This window comes from Silurus meridionalis, chromosome 18 (assembly GCF_014805685.1).
Source record: "Silurus meridionalis isolate SWU-2019-XX chromosome 18, ASM1480568v1, whole genome shotgun sequence".
In the NCBI taxonomy this organism is placed as follows: domain Eukaryota; kingdom Metazoa; phylum Chordata; class Actinopteri; order Siluriformes; family Siluridae; genus Silurus; species Silurus meridionalis.
In genome coordinates, this window is record NC_060901.1 from 3168513 (window position 1) to 3192562 (window position 24050).

A 24050-nucleotide genomic window follows, 5' to 3' on the forward strand; every position below is an offset into this window, starting at 1 on the left:
CAGCATAGTGGAGTGATCGCTCACACGAGTGGCACACCTATGTAGGCTTCAGTCTCGTGTGTGTGTGTGTGTGTGTGTGTGTGTGTGTGTGTGTGTGTGTGTGTGTGTGTGTGAGACAGAGATAGAGACAGAGAGCTTTTGGCTCATGATGTTAATCAGTGCTGTGAATGTTCCTGTTGATGAGTGAGAGTCCACACAGCTGTTCTGGAGTCTGCTGTATGCCTAGCTCTGTGTGTGTGTGTGTGTTTGTGTGTGTGTGTGTGTGTGTGTGTGTGTGTGTGAGAGAGAGAGGTGTCAGGCTGTGTGGGCAGATGTCTCATTGCTCACATGGGTTTGTCACTGCTGGTCTCGGCCTGTCCAGCTCTGGTGTAATGAAGCCGAAATCACTGAGTGTCTTCCAAAATCTCTCTCACACACACACACACACACACACACACACACACACACACACACACACACCCAAGTCTGAACTTACACATTATTCGTTCAGGACATGTTACTGGTGTTGTTGAACATCAGCATGAGCTGAATTTCTATAAATCTGCATGATGAACCTGCATGAGCTGGTTGTGGTTTTGGGATTCTTGAGATAAAACCATCTCAACAGAATGTCCACTGATTGTCCAACTGCTGTCCAGTGGTGGACGAAGTGTAACAATCCTGAACGCCTCACAGCCATCCAGTGGTGGACAAATTGTAACAAATTGCTGTCTCACAGCCGTCTTCTGGTGGACGTGATTCATCAATCCTGGCCATCTCACAGTTCTTCAGTGGTGGACAAAATCTCAAAATCGTGTCCATCTCCCAGCCATCCAGTGGCGGATTAACTGTAAAAATCCTGAGGACCTAATGGTCGTCCAGTGAGGAACAAACTGCTCCCATCCAGGGCAACTTCTTCAGCTGAGTGGATTTCATTTGAGGGTTAAGGGCCTTGCTCAAGGGCCCATCAGTGGCAGTTTGGTGGTGCTGGGAATAAAACTCACTTGAATCCGTCTGATCAGAATTCCAACTTCACCACTGAGCTCTCATTTTCCACTGGTTGTGATCTTTAAGAAACACCAGACGTTTAAAAAACACCTGACCATCTTTTTTTTTTGAACATCCCATTCCACATTGAAGCTCCTTTTCGGAACAGGTTTGTCTCTCATATTCCAAATGGAGGAAAAAACCCACATCCAGACACGTCCAAGACATGGTGGGCCTCTAATATTGTTTGGAAACAAAGCACATATGGGTGGGGAACGGTGTCCAAATACTTTTGCCATGCAGATTATTCGGGTGCACATTTGCGTAGTAAATATTTCGGTGTAATTATAGGACCTTAGATGCCATTGTCCAGACTGATATACAACTCAAGGGTGAAGGGCCCTGCTCAGGGGCCTGGCAGGGGGCAGCTTGGCTGGGACTTGAACTTATAACCTTCAGATCCAGAGTCCAATATCTCAACCACTGAGCCTCCTGTTCGAATTATATGGATGAATGGACACCAGATCTGATTTGTCATTAAAAAGGAATTAAACTCTGTGTGTGTGTGTGTGTGTGTGTGTGTGTGTGTGTGTGTGTGTGTGTGTGTGTGTGTGGGTTGTGTCACTCGAATCGACACTGCGTGAACACGTCGTTGCTCTTTTTAGCATGAGCTCATTGACTTTAAACCGAATTCCAACCTATTTTTATCAGATGCAGCGTCAAAAAACAACAAAATCAAAACGAAAAAGGCATTGTGTAATTATTGTGCGTCTGTTCGCGCTAGTTTAGTTGCGTGACAGCTTTAGTGACTTGTCAGAGAAGTGTGTGTGTGTGTGTGTGTGTGTGTGTGTGTGTGTGTGTGGCTTTGATTTAATTTATTTTATTTTTTATTTATGTGCATGATTTCAGTCAGTTTTTTTCCCCTTACAGCAGTCGCAATCAGTATACACACACACACACACACACACACACACACACAAAGTTTATTTTCTTTTCAAAGACAAATCAGATCTCGTGTCCAACCTACACTCTATTTGTGTCTTGATTGCCTCCGTGACTTTGCTATATTGAGTTGTGTTATGTTAATATTGTGTTGTTGAGTAGTGTTGTGCGACCTGCGCTCACAATACAAACTATTTAGTGCCTTCATTTTGGTTTTGTGTTATTTCTGTTCTTTATTAAATTGTTGCTGTTAAAAAAGTTCACATTGTTGTTAATAGTTTGTCAAATTGCGTTGTTGTTTCCGAGTTGTGTATGTGTTTGTGCTGCGCTGCGCTGCTTTTTGTGTGGTTAGTAGTAGTTTTTTTCTTTGCTGTATTCAGTTGTGTTGTGTTATTCTGATTCTGGGTTGCAGTCGTGTTGCCTTACTCCTTTTCTGTTCTTTTTTTTTAAGTTGTGTTATTTTGATGTGTTTTAGTTTGTTGAGTTGTTATTTCTTTGCTTTATTTGTAACCTGTTGCGTTACTGTTACTGAGTTGTGTCGTGTTAGTTCTGTGCTTTGCTGCTATTTGTGTATTGTTTATTTTTGCGCTATATTAAGTCATGTTCTGTTCTGATTTTGTGTTGCCGAGTTGCATTGTCTTATTCCTTTGCTGTTTTGAGTTGTGTTGTTTCTTTTGTGTTAAATTTTATTTCTTTTAAATTCGTTATTTCTTTTCTCTTAGTAACGTGTTGTGTTATTGTTACTGAGTTGTGTTTGTTATTTCTGTGCTGTTATTTATGTAGTTGTGGTGTTTCTTTTCTGTACACAAGTTGTGTTTTTGTGTTATTAGTCTGTCGAATAGTGTAATTTCTTCACTTTGTTCTTAACATGTTTTGTTGTTATTCAGATTTTGTGTCTCCGAGTTGAATTGCGTTACTTAATGGCTGTTTTTGAGTTGTGTTTCTCTTGTCGTAATTGTATTTTTTATTTTTTTTTAAGTTGTTATTTCGATGTTGCATTATTAGTTTGTTGAATTGTTATTTTTTTTGCTCTGTTTTGCTCAGTAACAACACAACACATATTTCAGATTTTGAGTGAAAACCTCTCTATATATTTTTATATATAAAAAATCGGGGTGTGTGTGCGTGTGAATTAAATCGTTAACACGAATAAATTAACGCCATTTTAATCATTACAATTTTTATTACATGATTAATGCAGCGCGCATTTTGTTTGATCATTTTTATTCAGAATATAAATGTATATAAAAGACATGAAATGAAAAGCTTCAGCGCAACACATTTTTTCACGCCGTCTTTTCTTCACACAGATACAAACAAAATAATAACCTCCACCGAGAAATAATTTTAAATCGCTGAACATTTGTTTTACTGATGCGTAAAGTCTCAAATCAAGCACCAAAATCCGCCATGATGCGCACATCCGGCAATTAAAACCGTCCGTGTGGAAACACAGCAAAAGTTCAGTTTGGTCTACTGATGATTTACGTCATTTAAAACACCATCGTTACTTTAAAACATTTACAAGAATATTTTGTCTCTATCCTCTATGTTGAGTTTGGTTTCGCTAATACAGTAATTAACATACATTTGCATAAAGTATTTATATTTGTATATGCGCATGTTGATTAAAATATTAAAAACGTAAATGTTCATTCAAGGTACATTTAGAACAGATACAAACGTGCGATTAATTGCAATTAAATAATTTTAATCGATTGACTTTCCGTGCGTGTGTGTGTGTGTGTGTGTGTGTGTGTGTGTGTGTGTGTGTGTGTGTGTGTGTGTGAGAACTCAGTGCAGTACACTATTGCCAGTAGTCCACTGTATGTCTTGAACCTGCTGAGTGTTGCGTAAATCACGCTGTGGACCAAATGTCCCAAATCTGCCACGTTTTAACCCAGAGAGAGGAGCAGCGTAGATGCACACTTCCACTAACTTCACACACACACACACACACACACACACACACACACACACACACACACACACGGAATCATAGATCCCTGTTGGCTGTAGCATGGTATAATTCTCCTGGTGTGTGAGACAATTGTGCAGTCTAGGGGTTCTGTCCCCCTGCCAGAGGTTGTGTGTCCGTGTGTATGCCTCTCAGCGTGGGTTTCGTGTGTGTGTGTGTGTGTGTGTGTGTGTGTTTGTGTGTGTGCGGCTTGGCTGAGGAGTGAAGATGAACTGGTTCTCCTGCTGTGCTGGGATCAGACTGAGAGCAGTGTGTGAGCAGACCACTGCCTTCTCTCTCATTACACTTCAACAACGGGCCGTAACACAACTCAATGTAACACACAACATAAAGCACAACTCACTGCAAGGAAACAATTAACCACTATAACACAAACACACAACAATACAGCAATGGAAACGACACAATACTGTAACACTATACAGCAATGAAATAACACAACACCTTTACACAAAAAGTAACACAACAGCAATAAAACAACACAACATTGTAACACAATACAGCAATAAAACACAATTCGTCATCAGAAAAATTAACACAATACAGCGATGAAATAACACAACACAACTCGTCAAAACGCAAAGTAACGACTAACATAACACAATACAGAAATGACAAAACAATAATGCAGCAAATAATAAAACACATCAACTGCTATTTTAAAAGCTGATGAATAACAAGGATGGAAGCCATTTTTTATATTTGGACCGAAATGTTCATGTAGACTTTATAATTTATTCTGTTGATACCATCATGTCTTCATTAATAAAAATGAGTGAGCAGCTGTGCAAGCCCAGGCCAGGACAGTACCCTCACCATACTTATACCTATCAGCTTGTATGCTTTGGATCATGTGCAGATCCTTTCTTCCTTCCACACTTTGGTGGAGGTTAATCTTGGTTCTAGAACTTATAAGACTCATCCCTGCTTTCAAATCTTGTTTGAATGATCTACATTGTAGTCCTGATTTGTGGAGGTTGCTGGTGTTTGTTTTTTTCTTCACAGCGCTCACAATGCTTGTGTTGTATTAGCTATGTCGAGTGTGTTTGTGTGAAACGGTTCTGATCAAGTTCCTTTCTTTTTCCAGCTTCTAAATAACTTGGTTTTGTCTCCTATAGACAGCTCACTGGTCTTCCTATTGGTTTGTCCTTTTTTACCAACATCAAATGCAGTCTTCACAGGTGATAAACCAAGAGTAGACATTCAAAAAGTAATGCTAACCCTAGCATAAACTAGTTGAACTAGCATTAGAAGTAACTTTCTCTTGTCAACATGAGGCTACAATGAGGAAAATAAAGCGTCGAATAAAATTCCTTTCAAGTCCTAAAACAGACTTGTGAATTATTGTGGAATTGAAAATGGCCGAACACAAGTGAGTCTCAACACTTTAGCAGATTGATGATAGCACGATTAGCTACTTCAGTCCGCATTTTTCCTCACATTTCTTTTTAAAGAGGTCTTAAAAGCAATTTCAGTCAGAGCTAGAATTTCTGTTGCTGTAATATATACAAGAATATCTGTGAAATCTGTAAACCCATTTAGTTCATTTAATTCCCATATTATATCAAAATACAAATATAAAAATAAAAATTCAGACAAAATGAAAATCAACCTCAAATTACTTTTCATTTTGGTTTTTAGTTTAAAATGAAACTTTCTGTCGTTTTCTTTGGCCATGAATCTTCTCCTCGCCGTTTTCTCCCTCGTCCTTCACCGATATTCTGCAGCGTCTCCTGTGTTATATATAGAAGCCCTTTTCCACCACGTAAAAAAAAAAAAGTTTGCCAAATTCCAACCTTTTTTTTCGCAATTCCAACTTTATTTCTCGTTAGCATCCAACATTTCTGGTGTGTCCACCGGTAAACGTTGTTGGCCTGACGTTTGAAGCTGTTGGTGTATGAACATGGCTCCTCTCCTTCATCTGTCTTGTTCCTTCTCCTCCAGGGATCGGAGGCTCATTTTAATACAATGCAATTCTATTGGTTGTAGCTTATAATACTTTCAATGTGTAAAGATTTCTGGCACTACAATGGGGGTGATGCTGCCCAATTGGCTAAACAACTGCAAGAAATAAACCCGGAATTGCAAGAAAAAAGTCGGAATTGCAAGAAAAAACTTGGAATTAAGTGAACTTAAAAAAAAGTAGCGGAAACGGGTTTCCATAGTGTTTACCTGTCCAGAACGGTCCAGAGTTTAGCGGGTTGTGCGTCTGTAATAATGGTCCGTGGGGAAACACAGTGCTCCGTGTGTAGTTAAATGGACTAAATAATTTGCCTCAATGCATTTTTGTATTTAAATTACTCGAGGAATAGTTTTAGCCTTAGTTAATATAAAAACACCAACGAAATTGTGTGTGTGTGTGTGTGTGTGTGTGTGTGTGTGTGTGTGTGTGTTGTGCGATTCCCCAGCTGACTGTGCCCTGTGAGCTATTAATTGAAACAGACAGTCTTAATGATCTGCTAGGTGTGTGTGTGTGTGTGTGTGTGTGTGTGTGTTCACTGAAGTACTTGTTTAAACTCCTGTGAAAAATGACAGCTTTGCGTTGCCGACTCGCACAACCTTTCCCGTCTCGCTTCGACGGCACAGTGTCAGAGGCTAAACATTTCCGTAATAACTCCCTCACACGTACGTGTTTAACCCCCAACGTGCGCGCACACACACACACACACACACACACACACACCACCCCTTTCCGGTTTCTCCGCATGTATGCACACCCACACAGACTTCCACACTGTAATTAGGGTCACGGCACCATCGTCATCTTTAATTGATTCACCGAGAGGTGATGGTGATAAATAGAATCTTGTGTTTAGCCTTGAAGCCTGTACTTACGTACCGCACACTTGTCTTTTTTTTTTTCCTCCTCACACTCCCTCTTATCTGCATTCTTCACTCCTCATCTAATCTCGCTCAGTCTCTTCTCTTATGTTCACTTTTGGTCCAAATTTTCCTTTTAAACTTCAAATGAAGCATTACAGATTTTTTATGTAAGTTTTTTTTCCTCTCTTGCTGTAAAGTTAAAGCTCAGGCACTTCCAGTCTTTTCATCTACACCTTTAAAGATTTAAGCTAAATGCTGTGATGGACATGACATACATCACCACATAGTCATCAATGTCCCACAGGAGTACACCGTATGGACAAATGTTGTAGGACACCTGAATTCTCTATTCCTGTGTGAAAAAGTGTTGGTTCTTTTACCAAACTGTTACCACAAAATCTGGAGGCACTCAGTAGTCTTTGTACCATCTTTGTTTGTAGACCTTTTGTGAAATTAAATTTGTAGGGGTCATTTTTGTAGCCGCTCTATGCACTGGACTTTGTTGTCAGGGACCTTTTTTTTTATAGCAGCTCTATGGACTGGACTTTGTTGTCAGGGGCCATTTTTATAGCAGCTCTATGGACTGGGAGATGTTGTCAGGGACCATTTTTATAGCAGCTCTATGGACTGGACTTTGTTGTCAGGGGCCATTTTTATAGCAGCTCTATGGACTGGGAGATGTTGTCAGGGGCCATTTTTATAGCAGCTCTATGGACTGGACTTTGTTGTCAGGGACCATTTTTTATAGCAGCTCTATGGACTGGGAGATGTTATCAGGGGCCATTTTTATAGCAGCTCTATGGACTGGATTTTGTTGTCAGGGACCTTTTTTTATAGCAGCTCTATGGACTGGACTTTGTTGTCAGGGGCCATTTTTATAGCAGCTCTATGGACTGGGAGATGTTGTCAGGGGCCATTTTTATAGCAGCTTTATGGACTGGACTTTGTTGTCAGGGACCATTTTTTATAGCAGCTCTATGGACTGGGAGATGTTGTCAGGGGCCATTTTTATAGCAGCTCTATGGACTGGACTTTGTTGTCAGGGACCATTTTTTATAGCAGCTCTATGGACTGGGAGATGTTGTCAGGGGCCAATTTTAAAGCCACTCTATGGACTGGGCGTTGTCTTTAGGGGCCATTTTTTATAGCAGCTCTATGCACTGGGAGTTGTTTTCGGGTGCCATTTTTTATAGCCACTCTAGGGGCCTTTTTTTTTAAATAGCTGCTCTATGGACTGGGAGTTGTCTTTAGGGGCCATTTTTTATAGCCGCTCTATGGACTGGGAGTTGTCTTTAAGAGCCATTTTTTAAATAGCCGCTCTATGGACTGGGAGTTGTCTTTAGGGGCTTTTTTTTAAATAGACTGGTAGTTGTTGTCAGGGACCATCTTTTATAGCAGCTCTATGGACTGGGAGTTGTTGTCAGGGACCATCTTTTATAGCAGCTCTATGGACTGGGAGTTGTTGTCAGGGGCCATTTTCATAGCCGCTCTATGGTATTTCATGCTACTCTAGGCCAAAAGACATACCGTACAATTGTGTGACTCCAACTTTGTGCTAATCACATGTGGCTAGCGAAGTTGGGTGTCTCGATAATTTTTTGTGTAGTTTAGCATAGTTTGTCAACAGAAGTGTAGGTTTTATTTTATTATTATTTACTATTTCCTCCTCACTTTACAGCCTGCAGTATTACCACAGGAGACAGCCTGCGGAAGCGAGCAGCTGTTGAAAGCTTTTTTTTCCCACCTCAACAAAAAAAAAAACAAATGAAAAACACATGAGTTTTTTGTTTTTTTTTATAGCTGCGTGCTTGTTGACAGCTCGCTGTGTTGTTTAAGTGATTTATACGTGTTAGGATAACCCTATGGCCTGGTAGAAATCACATTAACTCAGCAAGCCCTCCCAGTCTGCTGCTTCTAAATGAGTTGGTGAAGTCTCCTCTGTGATTCGTGTACGCAAAATATCGGAAAGACTTTCTCTTTCCCTCGCTCGCTCGCTCAATCATTCACTCCGTTTTTGCTGACTTCGCTTTTTCTGATCAAGTTTTTCCCCCTCCTCCTCTTTGCTTACTATTATTACTCTATGCATCTGCTGAGGGAAGTTCTATGAGTCCTGTAAGGATTCAAGTCGACATGTTTCATTATTACCCAAGATATACACAATACACGCAAGTTTTGGGACACCTGACTTTTCCAGCCATATGAGCTTTTTCCTTGAACTGTCCACAAAGTCTGAGGCGCATATTTGTTAGCATGAACATTTTCCTTCAAACCTGTTCCACAAAGATAGCTCCATTAACATCTGCTTTAATTTCTGCTGGAGTGGAAGATCTCCTGCTATAGAGCTCAAACCCTATGGAACACGATGAATGTGAACGCTGACTGCACCCTCAGGCCTCCTCACCTTCTCACCTACATCCCTACCTGTCTTGTGTTGAGGTTTCACACCCCTGTCATGTCTTTGGTAGTTTGTCTCATGTGTCCATGCTAATATAACGCCATTTCCTTCTTTTTCTGCTTTCAATATTCAATCAGAAAAGGAACGAAGGCATCTTGCCTGTTGCCCAGTAATTGGGGAGATTGGGATGTGGAAGCTCAGTGAGTAAGATGTTGGACTTATGATCAGATGGTCATGAGTTCAAATACCAGCACCACCATGCTGCCACTGCAGGGTCCTTACGGGGAAATTTCCTCTTCTGCTGAGAAAACTGATTCTTTTTACTCTTTTTTTGTAGTGGTGGTGGTGTGATTGTGGTTGTGCTGTTTGTTGTTGTGGTGTGATTGTGGTTGTGCTGTTTGTTGTTGTGGTGTGGTGGTGGCTGTGGTGGTTGTTGTTGTGAGTGTGGTTGTGGGGGTTGTTGTTGTAAGAGTGGTTGTGGGGTTGTTGTTGTAAGAGTGGTTGTGGTGTGATTGTGGTTGTGCTGTTTGTTGTAGTGGTGGTTGTGCTGTTAGTAGTTGTGGTGTGATTGTGGTGGTGGTTGTGCTGTTAATGGTTGTGCTGTTAGTAGTTGTGGTGTTTGTGGCATGGTTGTGTTGGTGTTTGTGGTGTGATTGTGGTTGTTGAGGTTGAGGTGTTTGTGGTGTGATTGTGGTTGTGGTGGTGGTGGTTGTGCTGTTAGTGGTTGTGCTGTTTGTTGTTGTGGTGTGATTGTAGATAAAAAAAATATTCAATCATTATTTTTTACGATATCGAATTAGTGATAATTATTTGTTTATAAATTGCAGTTTCCATATTATTACATTCAATTCTTATAGTATATTCTGATCCAGGAGGCCACTGTGGAGGTTTCTCGAGAATCATGGAGATGGATTTGAGGTGTAATTAATAAACAGTTTGCTACAGTGTCTAAGGGCTGCAATCACCACAGACAGTTTTACACTCGAGTCCCCTTCAGTAAACAGTTAATAACCTCACCAATGTTTTAACTGTGATTAATAGACATTCAGTGATGAGAAACGAGCAGAAGTTCTCTTGAGTCTGGTTCCTCTCAGGGTTTGTTCCTCATACTATCTCAGGGAGTTTTTTTTTCCTCATGACTGTAACCTCTCATTAGGTGTAAACTCATAGGGACTAATTTATGATGTTTAAAGTTGATATTTGTAATCTATCTATTTCTGTAAAGCCGCTTTGGGACAATGTGCGAAATTAAAATCTATACAGCGGCCAGACACCGAGACAACACCGAGACAACAGTCTCCAAATCGAAACGTTTCCACTGACTGCTTTCTTTAAATGACCAAATCTGAGCAACGTTTATGAGCAGACTGCTACACAAACACACACGCAGGCAGAAAGCGAAACAGGAGAAGAAGAAGACTGATCTCCGGACAGATTGTTAGTGACATGTTAATTTCTACTTCGTCACTCAAGCTTGGTGCATCTGCAATCAGAGTGATGGAAAGCAGGCAGAGCCGTCAAACCTCCATATCTCTAACTCCGCCTCCTCAAAGTGTCTCTCTTTGTCTCTCACTTTTTCTCTTTGCATTATTTCTTTCTTATTGCAAAACATCACACGATACGGGCAAAAATATGAGCTTTTTCCACCAAACTTAACCACAAAGTTTGGAGGCACACAATTGTCCAGGAGGTTTATGGACATGGTAGCATGAGCTTTTCCCTTCAGAGACCCAAACCTGTTCCAGCAGTTCCAGCTGTTCCCTGTTCAGGGCAGTTCTGCAATGAGGGTGTATAGATTAGATGTTAGATGAAGTCACTGATGGATTCTGTTCTGATGGTTGATTTTATTTTTAAAGCAATAAATAAATGAATAAATGAACGCATCCTACACAGACCCCTTTTTTGTTTTTCCTTTTTTTTTTCTTTTTCTTTTTTCTTTTGTTTTCTTTTGCAAATTAGTGAATATAAATCAGTCTATATACAATAAAAACAATTATTTGCAGTATTTATATATTCACTTTTTTAGTAAATCTATAAAGTAAATCTATAAAGTTGTCAAAAAAATTTTATTTGAAAAAAACTTAATCAATATTAAAATATTAATAATTGATTAAATTTTTTTTGTCAATTTCTTCAATAGATTCTTATTGACTAAATCTTAATAATTAATAGTTAAAATGTATTTCAATTAAGATAAAAATATATTTTTATCTTTATAAATATTAAAAATGCATTTAAAGTATTCATCATTATATATTAATTTTTTTGCTCGATTTCTTTAATTTTTTATTGAATAAATCCTAATAAATATGTAAAATGTATTTCAAGTATTTAGCATATATATTTAATTTTTTTGTAAATGTTATTTATTTTGTATTGGATAAATCTTAAATATTAAAAATGTCTTTGCAGCGTTCGTACAATAGGTTTCATTTTCAATTAAATCCATTTTTATTTATTTCAATTAAATGATTTTAAATGAAGACAGTATTTGTACAGTATCAAACTCACAGTATTTATTATTATATAGACAGTTTTGCATTCACACACACACACACACACACACACACACACACACACACACACACACACACACATACACACACGTAGCGGTGTCGCTGTGTGTATCGTCTCATTGTGCTGTGGAGTTATTAATGTTCTCTCTTCATGTCATGTCTTGGTCGGTCGTGTGTTTTGCGTCATCGCGTGTTCATTCGTGTGGTTTGATGGAGAAGATCGTTCCTGGAGGAACACTGTACTGCTGCGCTGTGTATTTTACTGAATACGGCTGAAAGCACAAAGGACTTAATCATCTTTATTTATTATTATATGTATTGTATTTTCCTATTTAGGCGAATAAAAAAATGGTGTATTATCATATTTATTCATTCATTTATCTCTTTGGAATTATTGATGTATTTAAATTGTCATTGGCGTCATCAGCGGCATGGAGGTGGAAATTAGAGGAGGTGGACGATGACGATGATGATGATGACGATGATGATGATGATGATGATGATGATTTGTTTGAAATAGTTTCGCATTAAAATGCTGTGTATTAAACATACTTTCTGTGTGTGGGTGTGTGTGTGTGTGTGTGTGTGTGTGTGTGTGTGTGTGTGTGTGTGTGTGTGTGTGTGTGTGTGTGTCCCCGAGGCAGGCAGCCGTGGTACTATGGCTGGGGTTTTAATCTTCCACGAGGACAAGCGCTGCTGGACAAGTGGAACCAGATCCCTGACTCCACTGACATTCTGCTCACACACTGCCCTCCTCTGGGTAAGTAACTAATCACACACACACACACACACACACACACACACACACACATATATATATATGCACAAGCCGGTACACACTTCTTCACGATTTTTTCCTCAGAGTTGGTTGCCACTGAAACTCTCTCTCACACACACACACACACACACACACACACACACACACACACACACACACACACTTTTGCTTTAAGGGCTTTGGCAGATGGAGTGGCTACAGCAGGCTGCTAAAGCATGCAGCTTCGAGACGCTGTTCGCAGTGCGGCAAATCCCTCAGCACACAATAAAACACACACACACACACGCACAGATAATGTATATGGGAGGAGGGAAAGTTTCTCTAGAAAGACAGCTGCATTTTTAAGACACCTAGCCCTTGGGCCTTCAGAGTGTGTGACAAAGGCATAATTCTCATGAGATGCTCACTTGTGTGTGTGCGCGTGTGTGTGTGCGCGCGTGTGTTCGCCAACAACTGCAAATCAGAGCGTTTGCATTTGCAACACTCGAGATTTGGGTTTAATACGAACGACTTCACCTGCGCAGGTTCAGTTCCATTCCTATAAAACCTATAAAACACACTACACTCAATTTCTTTGTGTAGTTCTTTCTTTTTTCATTATTTTTTTTATTAAACACAAATACACCAAGTCGCTTGATTGTTTTTAGTATTTTTTTATGTACATACATTTTTTAATACAATGTATTTTATATTCAGTAATCACCCTGAAAAAAATCTATATACCAATTATTTATTTAATTGGATTTCATTTACATATTAATTATATGTATATATTAATATTAATTAAGTAATTATCCAATACATCATTAAGTCTTAGTATTTTACAAAAACACACAGACACACATATATGTGTAATTTATTTACATAAATGTATTAGATATATTATTATATAATTGAATGTAATTTTATATATATATATATATATATATATATATATATATATTATAATAAATCTGATTTATTTAATTAATATATTATTCTTTAATTAAAATTTATTATATAATTTCTGTCGCATCCTTTAACAATATTAAGACAGATCAAGCAGCAAGAATTCTATAAATAATGTAAGAATAATGTAAATATGTATATTAATAAATAAAACCTTCATCTGGAGCTGGACATACAAGATGCTTTGATGTCTAAATAAATAAATAATTTAAAAAAAGAGCGATATTTGTGCTCAGTGTATTTACAAGGATAAAAGTGGAAAACTTTATACTTACAGTTTGTAATGAACACATTATGAATAGAAGTTTGTGGAGACCTGACTGTAATTATGGGAAGATGTTCCACCAGAGTTTGGAGTTGTGCTTGTGTAGATTTGTCAGGAAACGGCGGGTGTCCCAATACTTTTGGCGAGTTGGTGTATTTTTAATGCCTGATAATGTAAAAAGCATCGTTTCTGCCTCAGTGACCCTGTGATGCGTATCTGCAGGTTTTCTGGACTGGGTGCCGAGGAAGATGCAGCGTGTCGGCTGCATGGAGCTGCTGAACACGGTGCAGAGAAGAGTCCAGCCCAAATTACACGTCTTTGGACACATACATGAAGGTAAAGTTTCACCCTCAACATCTTCACATGTAAAGTCACAATTCAGGGGCGAGTGTGCGGAAGAGGGCAGAGTGAAAATCTTTTCTGATTTTCAGCAACAATTTGGTGAAATTTGAAAACTTTACTTCCCAATCTGATTTTGGTGGATACACAATCTTTAGGACGTCTTTTGATGCAGTAACAAAAAAGTCCCAAAAGTATTGGGACACCAGCCTTTTCCAGCCATTTCTGCTTCTTTCCCAAACTATTAGCACAAAGTTGTACATTTCTATTCGCTTGAACGACAGGACCCAAACCTGTTCCCCTCTGCACAAAGCCAGCTCCATGAACATCCGGAGATATTTGCATGTTAACGTTGTTTCCACGTTACGAAGGATGAAATGGCAAAAAAAACGCGCCGGCGCGTTTGTGGACCCCGGAGGGTAAATTGTCGGATGTGCGCATCATGGCGGATTTTGATCAAATTTGGAAACTGCGTTTTTGTCTAAAAATGCTACGTGCCCACATCTTCCTTTTCAATCGTTTCCCAAAAGCTGCTTATCCACACTGGAACATCTGAAAAACCGTCTGCCGGTTGTTTACTTTCCGTCATCGTGTTTGAAAGACAAAGATGTTTACCAAACGAAAACTTAGTGTGGACATGGCCAAAAGCTCCACGCTCCTGTGAAGATGTTCCACTAGATTTTGGGAAGGTTTGTACTCATAAAAAAAAAAAAAGAGGTGTAAAGCTAAAGTCAGGTACGGATGAAGGTGAGGTGAAGATGCATTGGGGTGCAGTCAACGTTCACATTTATCGTTCAATAGTGTTGGAGCTCTATAGCAGGAGATCTTCCACTCCAACCCATGGAAAGCAGATCTTCTTGGATCCGGCTTTGTGCACTTTGTGTCAAGCTGGAAGAGGTTTGGTTCTCCTAGTTTGAATGAAGGTATAATTGAAGTTATATAATTACGTCCCTTTAACGTTGTTCTGTTTGTGGAAAGAAGCACATGTGGGTGGAGAAGTCGGGTGTCCGAATACTTTTGGCTCGGCAGCGACACGTGTCATGTGGACGATAAAACACTCATGGGAGGATCTTCAGAAATCACTGCCTATATAATTAATTTGTTTTGTGTGTGTGTGTGTGTGTGTGTGTGTGTGTGTTCATTTGTTTGTTAGGTTACGGGATGATGACGGACGGAACCACCACGTTCGTTAACGCCTCCGCCTGCACGGTCAACTTCCAGCCCATGAACCCGCCCATCGTCTTCGACCTGCCCAATCCCAGGAGCTCATGATGGAACTCGGCCCCGCCCCTCGCTTCACGCCTCCCAAAATCAGGGTTCATTGTTACGTGTATTTGGATGCTGTATCATGTACATATTCCAGAGATGGAGAGAACGTGACTCATGTTCGAACGATTTGAATCTGTCGTGCCATATTTTTTCCCGTTCTCCAAATCCTGACTCCGCCCCTTTTTCTTTTTCTTTTCCCCAAGCGATTCTCACGCTTTCATTGCACTTGAAACGTTGTGACAATCCCTTATGTCTCTTAACGATGGACACTCACCGGGGACAATCGTCATACGCACTCGAGAGACACCGAGTTCTGGAACGTCTGAGCTCTTAATCATGTCCTTCACATCAGATCAGATCGGATGGACGCAAGCGAGTGACGTGTCCACGTCCCGGTCTCGTTGTTCCCGCTCCGGTTCCTCGGTGCCGGACAGAGGGAACTTCTCGTCAGGGTTTTGGACTCAGACAATGAAAAATGTAATATACAATTGCTGTCGTATTTAAAACACGGAAACTTCACTTCAATGCTTTCGTTGTTTGTTTTTATTGTGTGACGTGAGCGAGTTTTGTAGCGCAGCGTTCTTGATGAAACGTTTTGAAGCATCATTAGATATTTGCTTTTTTTTTTTAATGTAGAACACTATAAGGACAAAAGTATAGAGACACCTGGCTCAGCCGTATGTGGTTCTTCTCCACACTGTTTCCACCAAGTTGGAGGCACACAATCGTACAGGACGTCTTGAGACGTGACTGCGTAGGATTTTCCCTTCTCTTGAGTATTTCAAGATCCGAACCTGTTCCAGCATCGCAATGGTCCTGTGCGCAAAGTCTACCGCATGAAGATACGAGGGAGGAGCAGCGCAGTGGTTAAGATGTTAAGGTTGTGAGTTCAGATCCCCAGCACCACCAATCTGCCACTTCTGGGCCCTTGAGCAAGGCCCTTGACCCGCAACTGCTCAGTTGTACATAATAACAGGGTGGGTTGAAGTGAAGGATCTTCTGCTCTAGAGCTCTCATCCCTATTGAGATGAACGTGAACACTGACTGCATCCCAGACCTCCTCACCTCCTCACCTACAGCAGTACCTGACTTTACTAACACACATTCTTGTATCTGGACGAACACAAATCTCTACAAAATCTAGTGGAACATCTCCCCAGAAGAGTGGAGGTCATTATAAGAGCAAACAGAGACTCAATGTTGAATGAGATGTTCAAGAAGATCCCAATCTTATGCTCAGGTGTCCACAAACTTTTGTCTATATAGAGATTTGAAAATGCAATTTTTGAGTTTGTGTTTTGTGTGTGGTTTTTTTTGTCTCTCCACAGGTTTGATCCTGATTATTATTATATTTACAATGTAATAAAGTGGTCTTCAGTTTGTTCTTTTTTTTTCTTCATGTGGATGAATAAGTGTATGAATCAGATGTGTGTGAAACAGCTTCAAAGCTCTTCCAGGAGCCCGAACGCAAAATGCAGGACGGAAGAAAGAGAATGAACAACAGCATTTGGATGATTATGTAAAAGCTTAGAATTGGTGTCTTTCTTTTATTTTTATTTTAATTTTTTAAAATTTTTTTTTATATAACACTAGATGTTCTCAAATTCTTGAATCTGATTGGTCGTTTCAGTAGTAACGACCCACACTGGGACTTGGATGACGGACTCGATGTATATAAAACTTGATGTATTGTTAATTTAAAAATTTTTTTTATTTATAATTATTTATTTTGCGTTTTTTGGAGTCTTCATTCGCAATCTACGTTGTTTTTTTTCTTTGTTGTTGTTAAAAGATGGGAAAAAAAGGCTGGTAACGGGAACAAGTATTTCTAGCTGCTATGACACGAGTGCGCCGAGTAAATCGTTTGTTTTTTTTGCAACGTAAAATGTAATAAAATAATGAGATCATCGACTTCAGGACTTCACATCACACGACCCGTTTCTGAATTTGATCATTTTTTAATAAAAAGCTCTAAGACGGATTTAATGCAGACGGAGGTTATATGGCTGAAAGTTTGTGGACACCTGAGAATAAGATTGGAATGTGTGCATCCCTTTTTGAAGATCCCATTCCACATAAATAAGCTCCACTCTCCTGAGATGATGTTCCACAAGATTTAGTGGAGATTTGTGCTCGTTCAGTCAGAAATGAAGGTACTGATGTAGGTGAGGTGATGAGGACTGGGGTGCAGTTGATATTCGTAATGGAGCAGGAGATCTTCCTCTTAAAACCCAGGTAAAGCAGATCTTCATGGAGCTGGCTTTAAGAGCATTGTCATGCTGGAACAGGTTCAGATCTCCTATTTTTTAGGTCCAAAGACGTCCTACGTACTGTGTGCCTCCAAGTTTGTGCTAACGGTTTGAGGAAGAACCACATGCAGGTGGAAACGGTGAGTGTCCGAATACTTTTGGCTGTAAAATGTTTTTTTTTTCATTAAATTTTTTCTTTCCATCTTTTTTCTAATTCGTCCTGCATATTTCTACTGCTCTTGTGTTTCTCAGACGTTCTGTTGTGGTGTGCGTGAATCGTGTCTTTTTTTTCTTTGGAACGTGCCAAAGTCTTGATATCAAGAAGACGTTGTAAAAAGAATTTTTTTGGTCTGGAAAGTAAAATCTTCTCTGTGCCTGTGTCTCGTGTGTCTTTTTAAAGGTGTGAGATGAAAATGTTTCTCGGTTTTCTCATGTTGCAATTCACAGCATCTGAACTTTATATCAATTATTTGAGAAAAACCTCGTTTCACAAAGCGTGTTCCTCTCCTCCGTCCGGTCACCTCGTTCTTCCACACTTCTGCACGTCCTAATGAGATCCTTCCTTCAAATAATCACATCAGTAATCCTGCAGGGCGGAGAGTCATTTATTCCTAACTGTCTTACTATACTGAGAGAGACTTCTCATCTCTCCTCTCTTCTCATCTCTCCAATCTTCTCATCTCTCCTCTCTTCTCATCTCTCCAATCTTCTCATCTCTCCTCTCTTCTCATCTTTCCTCACTTCTCATCTCTCCTCTCTTCTCATCTCTCCAATCTTCTCATCTCTCCTCTTCTCATCTCTCAATCTTCTCATCTCTCCAATCTTCTCATCTCTCCTCTCTTCTTATCTCTCCTCACTTCTCATCTCCTCTCTTCTCATCTTTCCTCTCTTCTCATCTCTCCTCTCTTCTCATTTCTCCTCTCTTCTCATCTCTCCTCTTATCTGTCCTTCTTTATATCTCTTCTTTCTATCCATCTCTTCTCTCATCTCATCTCCTCTCTTCTCATCTTTCCTCACTTCTCATCTCTTTTCCTCATCTCATCTCTCCTTTCATCTCCTCATTTCTCCTCTCATCTGTCCATCTTTATATCTCTTCTTTCTTTTCATCTCTCCCTCATCTCTCCTCTCGTCTCCTTATCTCCTCTCATCTGTCCTTTATATCTCTCCTTTCTATTAATCTCTCTCCGCATCTCTCCTCGTCTACTAATCTCTCCTCTCATCTGTCCTTCTTTATATCTCTTCTTTCTATCCATCTCTCCTCTCATCTGTCTTTATTTATATCTCTTCTCTCTATTCATAGCTCCTCATCTCCTCATCTCTTCTCTCATCTGTCCTTCTTTACATCTCCTTCCTATTTATCTCTCCTTTCCACTCATCTCTCGTCTCCTCATATCTCTTCCCTTCTCATCTTTCCTTTCTACTCATCTCTCCACACTTTCACCTTATCTCTCCTTTCTTCTCATCTCGTCTCCTCTTTCTTCTCTCATCTGTTCTTACTTCTCTACATCTCCCCTTTTCTCATTGCCTCTCCTCATCTCTATTCTCCTAATCTCTTTTCATCTCCCTCTTTTCTCCTCATGTCCTCCCATTTCTACCTTTCTCTCTTATTTGCTTCTCCTCTACTCATCTGTCCCCTCTTCTCTTTTCATTTCTCCTCGCTTCTCATCTCTTCTTTCTCTCCTCTCTACATGTCTTTAAATCTTTTCTCCTCTGCTCCTCTCACCTCATCTGTCCTCCCTTCTCATCTTTTTGTCTTCTCCTCAACTCTTCTCTTTTCTCCTCATCTTTTCTCATGTGCTTTCTGATCTCGACTCTTTTCTTTCTATCTCGCTAATTGTTTCCTTTTTTTCTTTTCTCGTTTAACATTTATTGCACTCCATTTTTACACCGTGTCCCTGTTAAAGGCACCTGTTTCTTTTATATATATATATATATATATATATATATATATATATATATATATATATATATATATATATATATATATATTTTTTTTTTTTCCTGCTAAGAAGCCGTGTGCTGTCAGACTCCACCTCATACACACCCACACACACACATGCACACATACGCACACACACACATGCACACACACACACACACACACACACACATATGCACACAAACACCATACACATGCACACACATGCACACACACACATATGCACACATACACCATGCGCACACACACACACATATGCACACGCACACACGCACATACACAAACACACACACAAATACACAGGCACGCACAAATAAACATCATGCATCAACGAGTCAAGCGTTTTATAGCTTTGGATGGGAACAAAGGGCCGTTTTATACTGTGTGTGAGTGGTGTTAAATGTCCCAGAATACACTGCCAGACTTCCCTCAATGCTGCAGGAGGCCAGGATCCTCGAGGAACACAGCAGAGCAAACGTGTAGACACCTGGCACTCATAGAAAAAAATACAATTTATTTTATATATGTCTTGATGCTTAGTAGTTTTTTTCTATGTCCACATTTATAACCCCATTTCCTGTCCTAATAACCTCCACTCTTCTGGGAAGGTTTGTGTTTATTCAGATACGAGGTTATTAGTAAAGGTAATCAGGCTCCGATGTAGGTGAGGTGACGAGAACTGGGATGCACTCAGCGTTCACATCCATCATTTTTCAATCGGATTGGAGCTCTATAGCAGAGGATCTTCATGGAGCTGGATTTGTGAACACGGCTATTATCAAGCTGGAACACGTTTTGGTCTTCAAGTGAAGAGGAAATTTCCTGCCATCGCATCTAAATCTGTTTAATACAGTTGTGTATTGTGGTAACAGTTTGAAGAACCACATATGGGTGGAAAAGTCGAGTGTCCCAATACTTTTGGCGATTTCACGCATGTTGTCTGTTGAATTGTTGGTATTTGTTTTAGACACGTGTTTTTGCCTCGTGCGTATGACACGTGCAAACTGTTTATTTATTTATTTTTGGTTATATATTAACACAATGTGATTTATTTGAATTTGAATTGATTTTCTTCTCACATGGGATTTTTTTACTTGTAATGAATCTATTTTCATGTCAATTCGAGTCTCACCACAGATTTTCATTATGAGTCCATTATTTTCATGTGATGTGATTTTTTTTTTTTATCTTTTATTAATTTTTTTCACAGTTGATTTTTTACTCACAATTTTTACACACATTGTCTTTTCTTAAAAGAAAGGAGAGATGAGGAGAGATAAGCAGACGAGAAGAGATGGGAAGCAGAGAGAAAAGATAAAGAGAAGAGAGGGGACATAAGGGGATGAGAGAAGAAATAAGGAGAGAAGAAGAGAGGGGAGATGATGAGAAGTGAGGAAAAAAGTAGAATAGATTAGAGATAAGAAGAAGAGAGGATAGATGAGGAGGAGAGGAGAGATGAGAAGAAAGGAGAGATGAGGAGAAGAAAGGAGAGATATGAAGAGATAAGTAGAGAGGAGAGATAAGAAGAAAGGGGGATAAGGAGAAGAGAGGAGAGATAGGTAGATAGGAGAGATAAGAAAAGAAAGGAGAGATGAGGAGAAATGAGAGAAGGAGAAGAGAAAGAGAGAAGGAGAGCTAAGTAGAAAAGAGGAGATGAGGAGAAGAGAGGATATAAGGGGATGAGAGAAGAGATAAGGAGAGAAGAAGAGATGGGAGATGATGAGAAGTGAGGAAAAAGCAGAATAGATTAGAGAGAAAAGAAGAGAGGGATACAAGATGAAGAGAGGATAGATGAGGAGGAGAGAAGAGATAAGGAGAAGAAAGGAGAGATGAGGAGAGATAAGTAGAAGAGAGTAGAGATAAGAAGAAAGGGGGATAAGAAGAAGAGAGGAGAGATAAGAAAAGAAAGGAGAGATTAGGAGAGATAGGAGAAGAGAGGAGAGAGAAGGTGAGACAAGTAGAAGAGAGATGAGGAGAAGAGAGGGGATATAAAGAGAGGAGAGATTAGAGAAGGAGAGATAAGAAAAAGAAAGGAGAGATGAGGAGAGATGAGAGAAGGAGAAAAAAGGGAAGAATCATGGTGGAATGTTCTTATGAACAGTTTGATTCCCTGCAATTTGACCCAATTCATGCAGTTTCTTATTTATTCTTCAGTGTGATTTTATTTGTACATGATGACTGAGTCCGACTTTTTCTTTATATCACTAAATTATTACCACATGATTCGTTATGCAACTTTTACTCATAATATTTTTCAATCAATTTTAGGCAGAAATGCACTTTCGCACGTTTGTTCGCACATAATCGCGTGTGTGAATTATTTGTGCTTTTCTTTCTTTTATATCGTGTCGTTTTGCCTCACTGAGCTACAAACGTACATCATGTCTCACATGTTTCTCATCATAACTCCGTTCTGACCACGATCCTTTCCTCGCTGGACATATTTCGTCCTGTGAAAATGTTTATTAGATGATAATTAGATGTTTATTAGATGTTTATTAGACGCCCGGACTGTCTTATTATAGCCACATTAAACACCGTAATAAACTGATCTCACAGATCTTGGCTTTCTGTGTCCTTTTTAATCTGCAGATGTGAAGTATTTTTTTTATTATAAAAACCTCTGGCAAGTATTGTGTCTTTTTTTTTTTTTTAAGAAAGAATTGTTCAGCACGGCACAATCACATCCATATAGCTTTCCCATTATCATGTAAGATATTATCACCATGACGACGCCTCAGGGCACAGGGAAAGATGACAAGGGGAAAAAAAAAAGTTCATACCATTTATATATCCTGAAACAAAAGACAAAGAGATTTTTTTCACGGTTTGGAGACGACATGTTGTCGGTTCAGGATGTAGCGATTGCGGTGGCGTCTTTTGTTTGTCTTTTGCAGGCTTTGTCTGGGATTTTGGACATTGCCGCATAGTACAGATTGTGTCTTGGAGAGATTTGATGGTAGGTGGCAGATTTCGTGCGGGTTGCCAGGTTTTGCTTCACCCACCCACTTTTAACATGGCTCAGGGCACTATGGAGTTGCTCCGTGGGGAGTCATGCTAAAGCAGCCCCCGCTCTTTGTTCGCCCGACGGCTCTCGTGCGATGCCAAAAAAGACGAAATCTCCCAATTCTGTCATCAGAAGAGTGTCAGAACAGAGCCTCGGGGTGGGAGGTCCCTGCTGAGTTTTTTTTTCTTACCCCACTCTCCACTTCCTTTCCTGATTTACTGGAACGCAGCGCTTCTTTCATTCATCTGCGATTCGGAGGAAGAAGTAAAAACGAGTTTTTTTATATCAGTTCTCTACGGGCCGACTCGTTCTGCTTTCATTCGCGAGATTTCCAAAATGTGCTTTATCCAAAATTGCCCTATGCCTCGAACTGAGCTGGGATTACGCTTTTCTTCTTTTTCTGTTCATGGTCAGAAAAAAAAATCAGCGCAGATGTTTGGTCTCATGTTGCACGTCGCTGTTCATACTAGCGACATGTACGCTCAGTTCTAACTCTTCTAAGTCTACATATCTTTTTATATTTGATATGTGATTAATTCAGTTATTTTTTTTATTAATATTTAAAACAAAAATAAAAAAATCTTTATTCGTCAATACATTAATCACAATCATACAACCGGGCAGCTCTTGGGTAAAGGGCCTTGCTCAGGGGCCCAGGAGTGGCATCTTAGTGTGGTCGGGATATGAACTCATGTCCGTCTGATCCAATGCCTTAATCACTAAGTTACCACCTACCGATAGTTGACCGGATGGGGAAGAATCATATATATCTGGAAAAGTCCCGTACTTTTATCCAGAACACAAGGTGACACCTGAGACTAGCCAAATTTCTGAGAAAAAAACGTACACCACTTTCCTGTAGCACCTCCAAAAGCTGATCTGTTCATCATGTTTGGGGTTCATTCTGCTTTAACCCCAGCAGAACCCTTTTCCACAGGAACTGATGGAGCATCTGAGCCTCCTCTTGAGTGCTTCACAGTTGGGCAGTGGGGCTTATTGAGGATTCTCGTACTGCCAAGACTCACACTGAGAGTGAAGCGACAGAACGTAAAAAAAGAAAAATCCTCAGCGCCGGATTACGGCCTGAAATACCGCAGAACTCTACACGCTAACTCAAACTGATTTTTACAAACCTACTCCTCAAACTTCACGCTAGATTAGACAGGTATCACACTCGCACCCTGAGGATCTCTCCGCTTCCTCGCCAACACATTCGCTCGAGTGGCAAATGAGTGCACCTGTGTACAATTGGAGTCTGATTACTTAATCTAATCAGACTGCCTGTGTGTGTGTGTGTGTGTGTGTGTGTGTGTGTGTGTGTGTGTGTTTGTTTTATTATATGCCTGGTTTCTTTTGGCTTTCCTTTGTTTGGGCCGTGTAACTAGATATTACTCTTTGACTTCCTGGTGCAGATGATGTACATGAAGCTTCATTTGGATCTAATCTCACTGTCCAATCTGAATTCTTAAATACAAATTGGTCAGAAAGTTTGATTAGTTTTATATAATAGCTTATTGTGTATTAATAAAATATATATTTATATTGCTTTATATTGATGTGCTCATTATAATATTTCTAAATGTTTCTCATAATATCTAATAGAGTTTTTTCTTGCCATAGTTGAACCAGGTTTGCT

General features: G+C 39.7%; 1 protein-coding gene across 3 annotated transcripts in view; it reads left to right on the top strand.

The window, feature by feature from the left end:
* The window catches only part of mpped1 (metallophosphoesterase domain containing 1), a 66681-nt gene extending 50937 nt beyond the window's left edge, over positions 1 to 15744 (top strand). For all 3 annotated transcript variants that reach the window (XM_046873022.1, XM_046873020.1, XM_046873021.1), the window contains exons 5-7: positions 12265 to 12380; positions 13834 to 13947; positions 15104 to 15744. In XM_046873022.1, the coding sequence (XP_046728978.1) occupies positions 12265 to 12380; positions 13834 to 13947; positions 15104 to 15222 (349 nt within the window). In that variant the 3' untranslated portion in view covers positions 15223 to 15744. The remainder of the gene's footprint in view (positions 1 to 12264; positions 12381 to 13833; positions 13948 to 15103) is intronic.
* The last annotated feature ends 8306 nt before the right edge of the window (positions 15745 to 24050 follow it).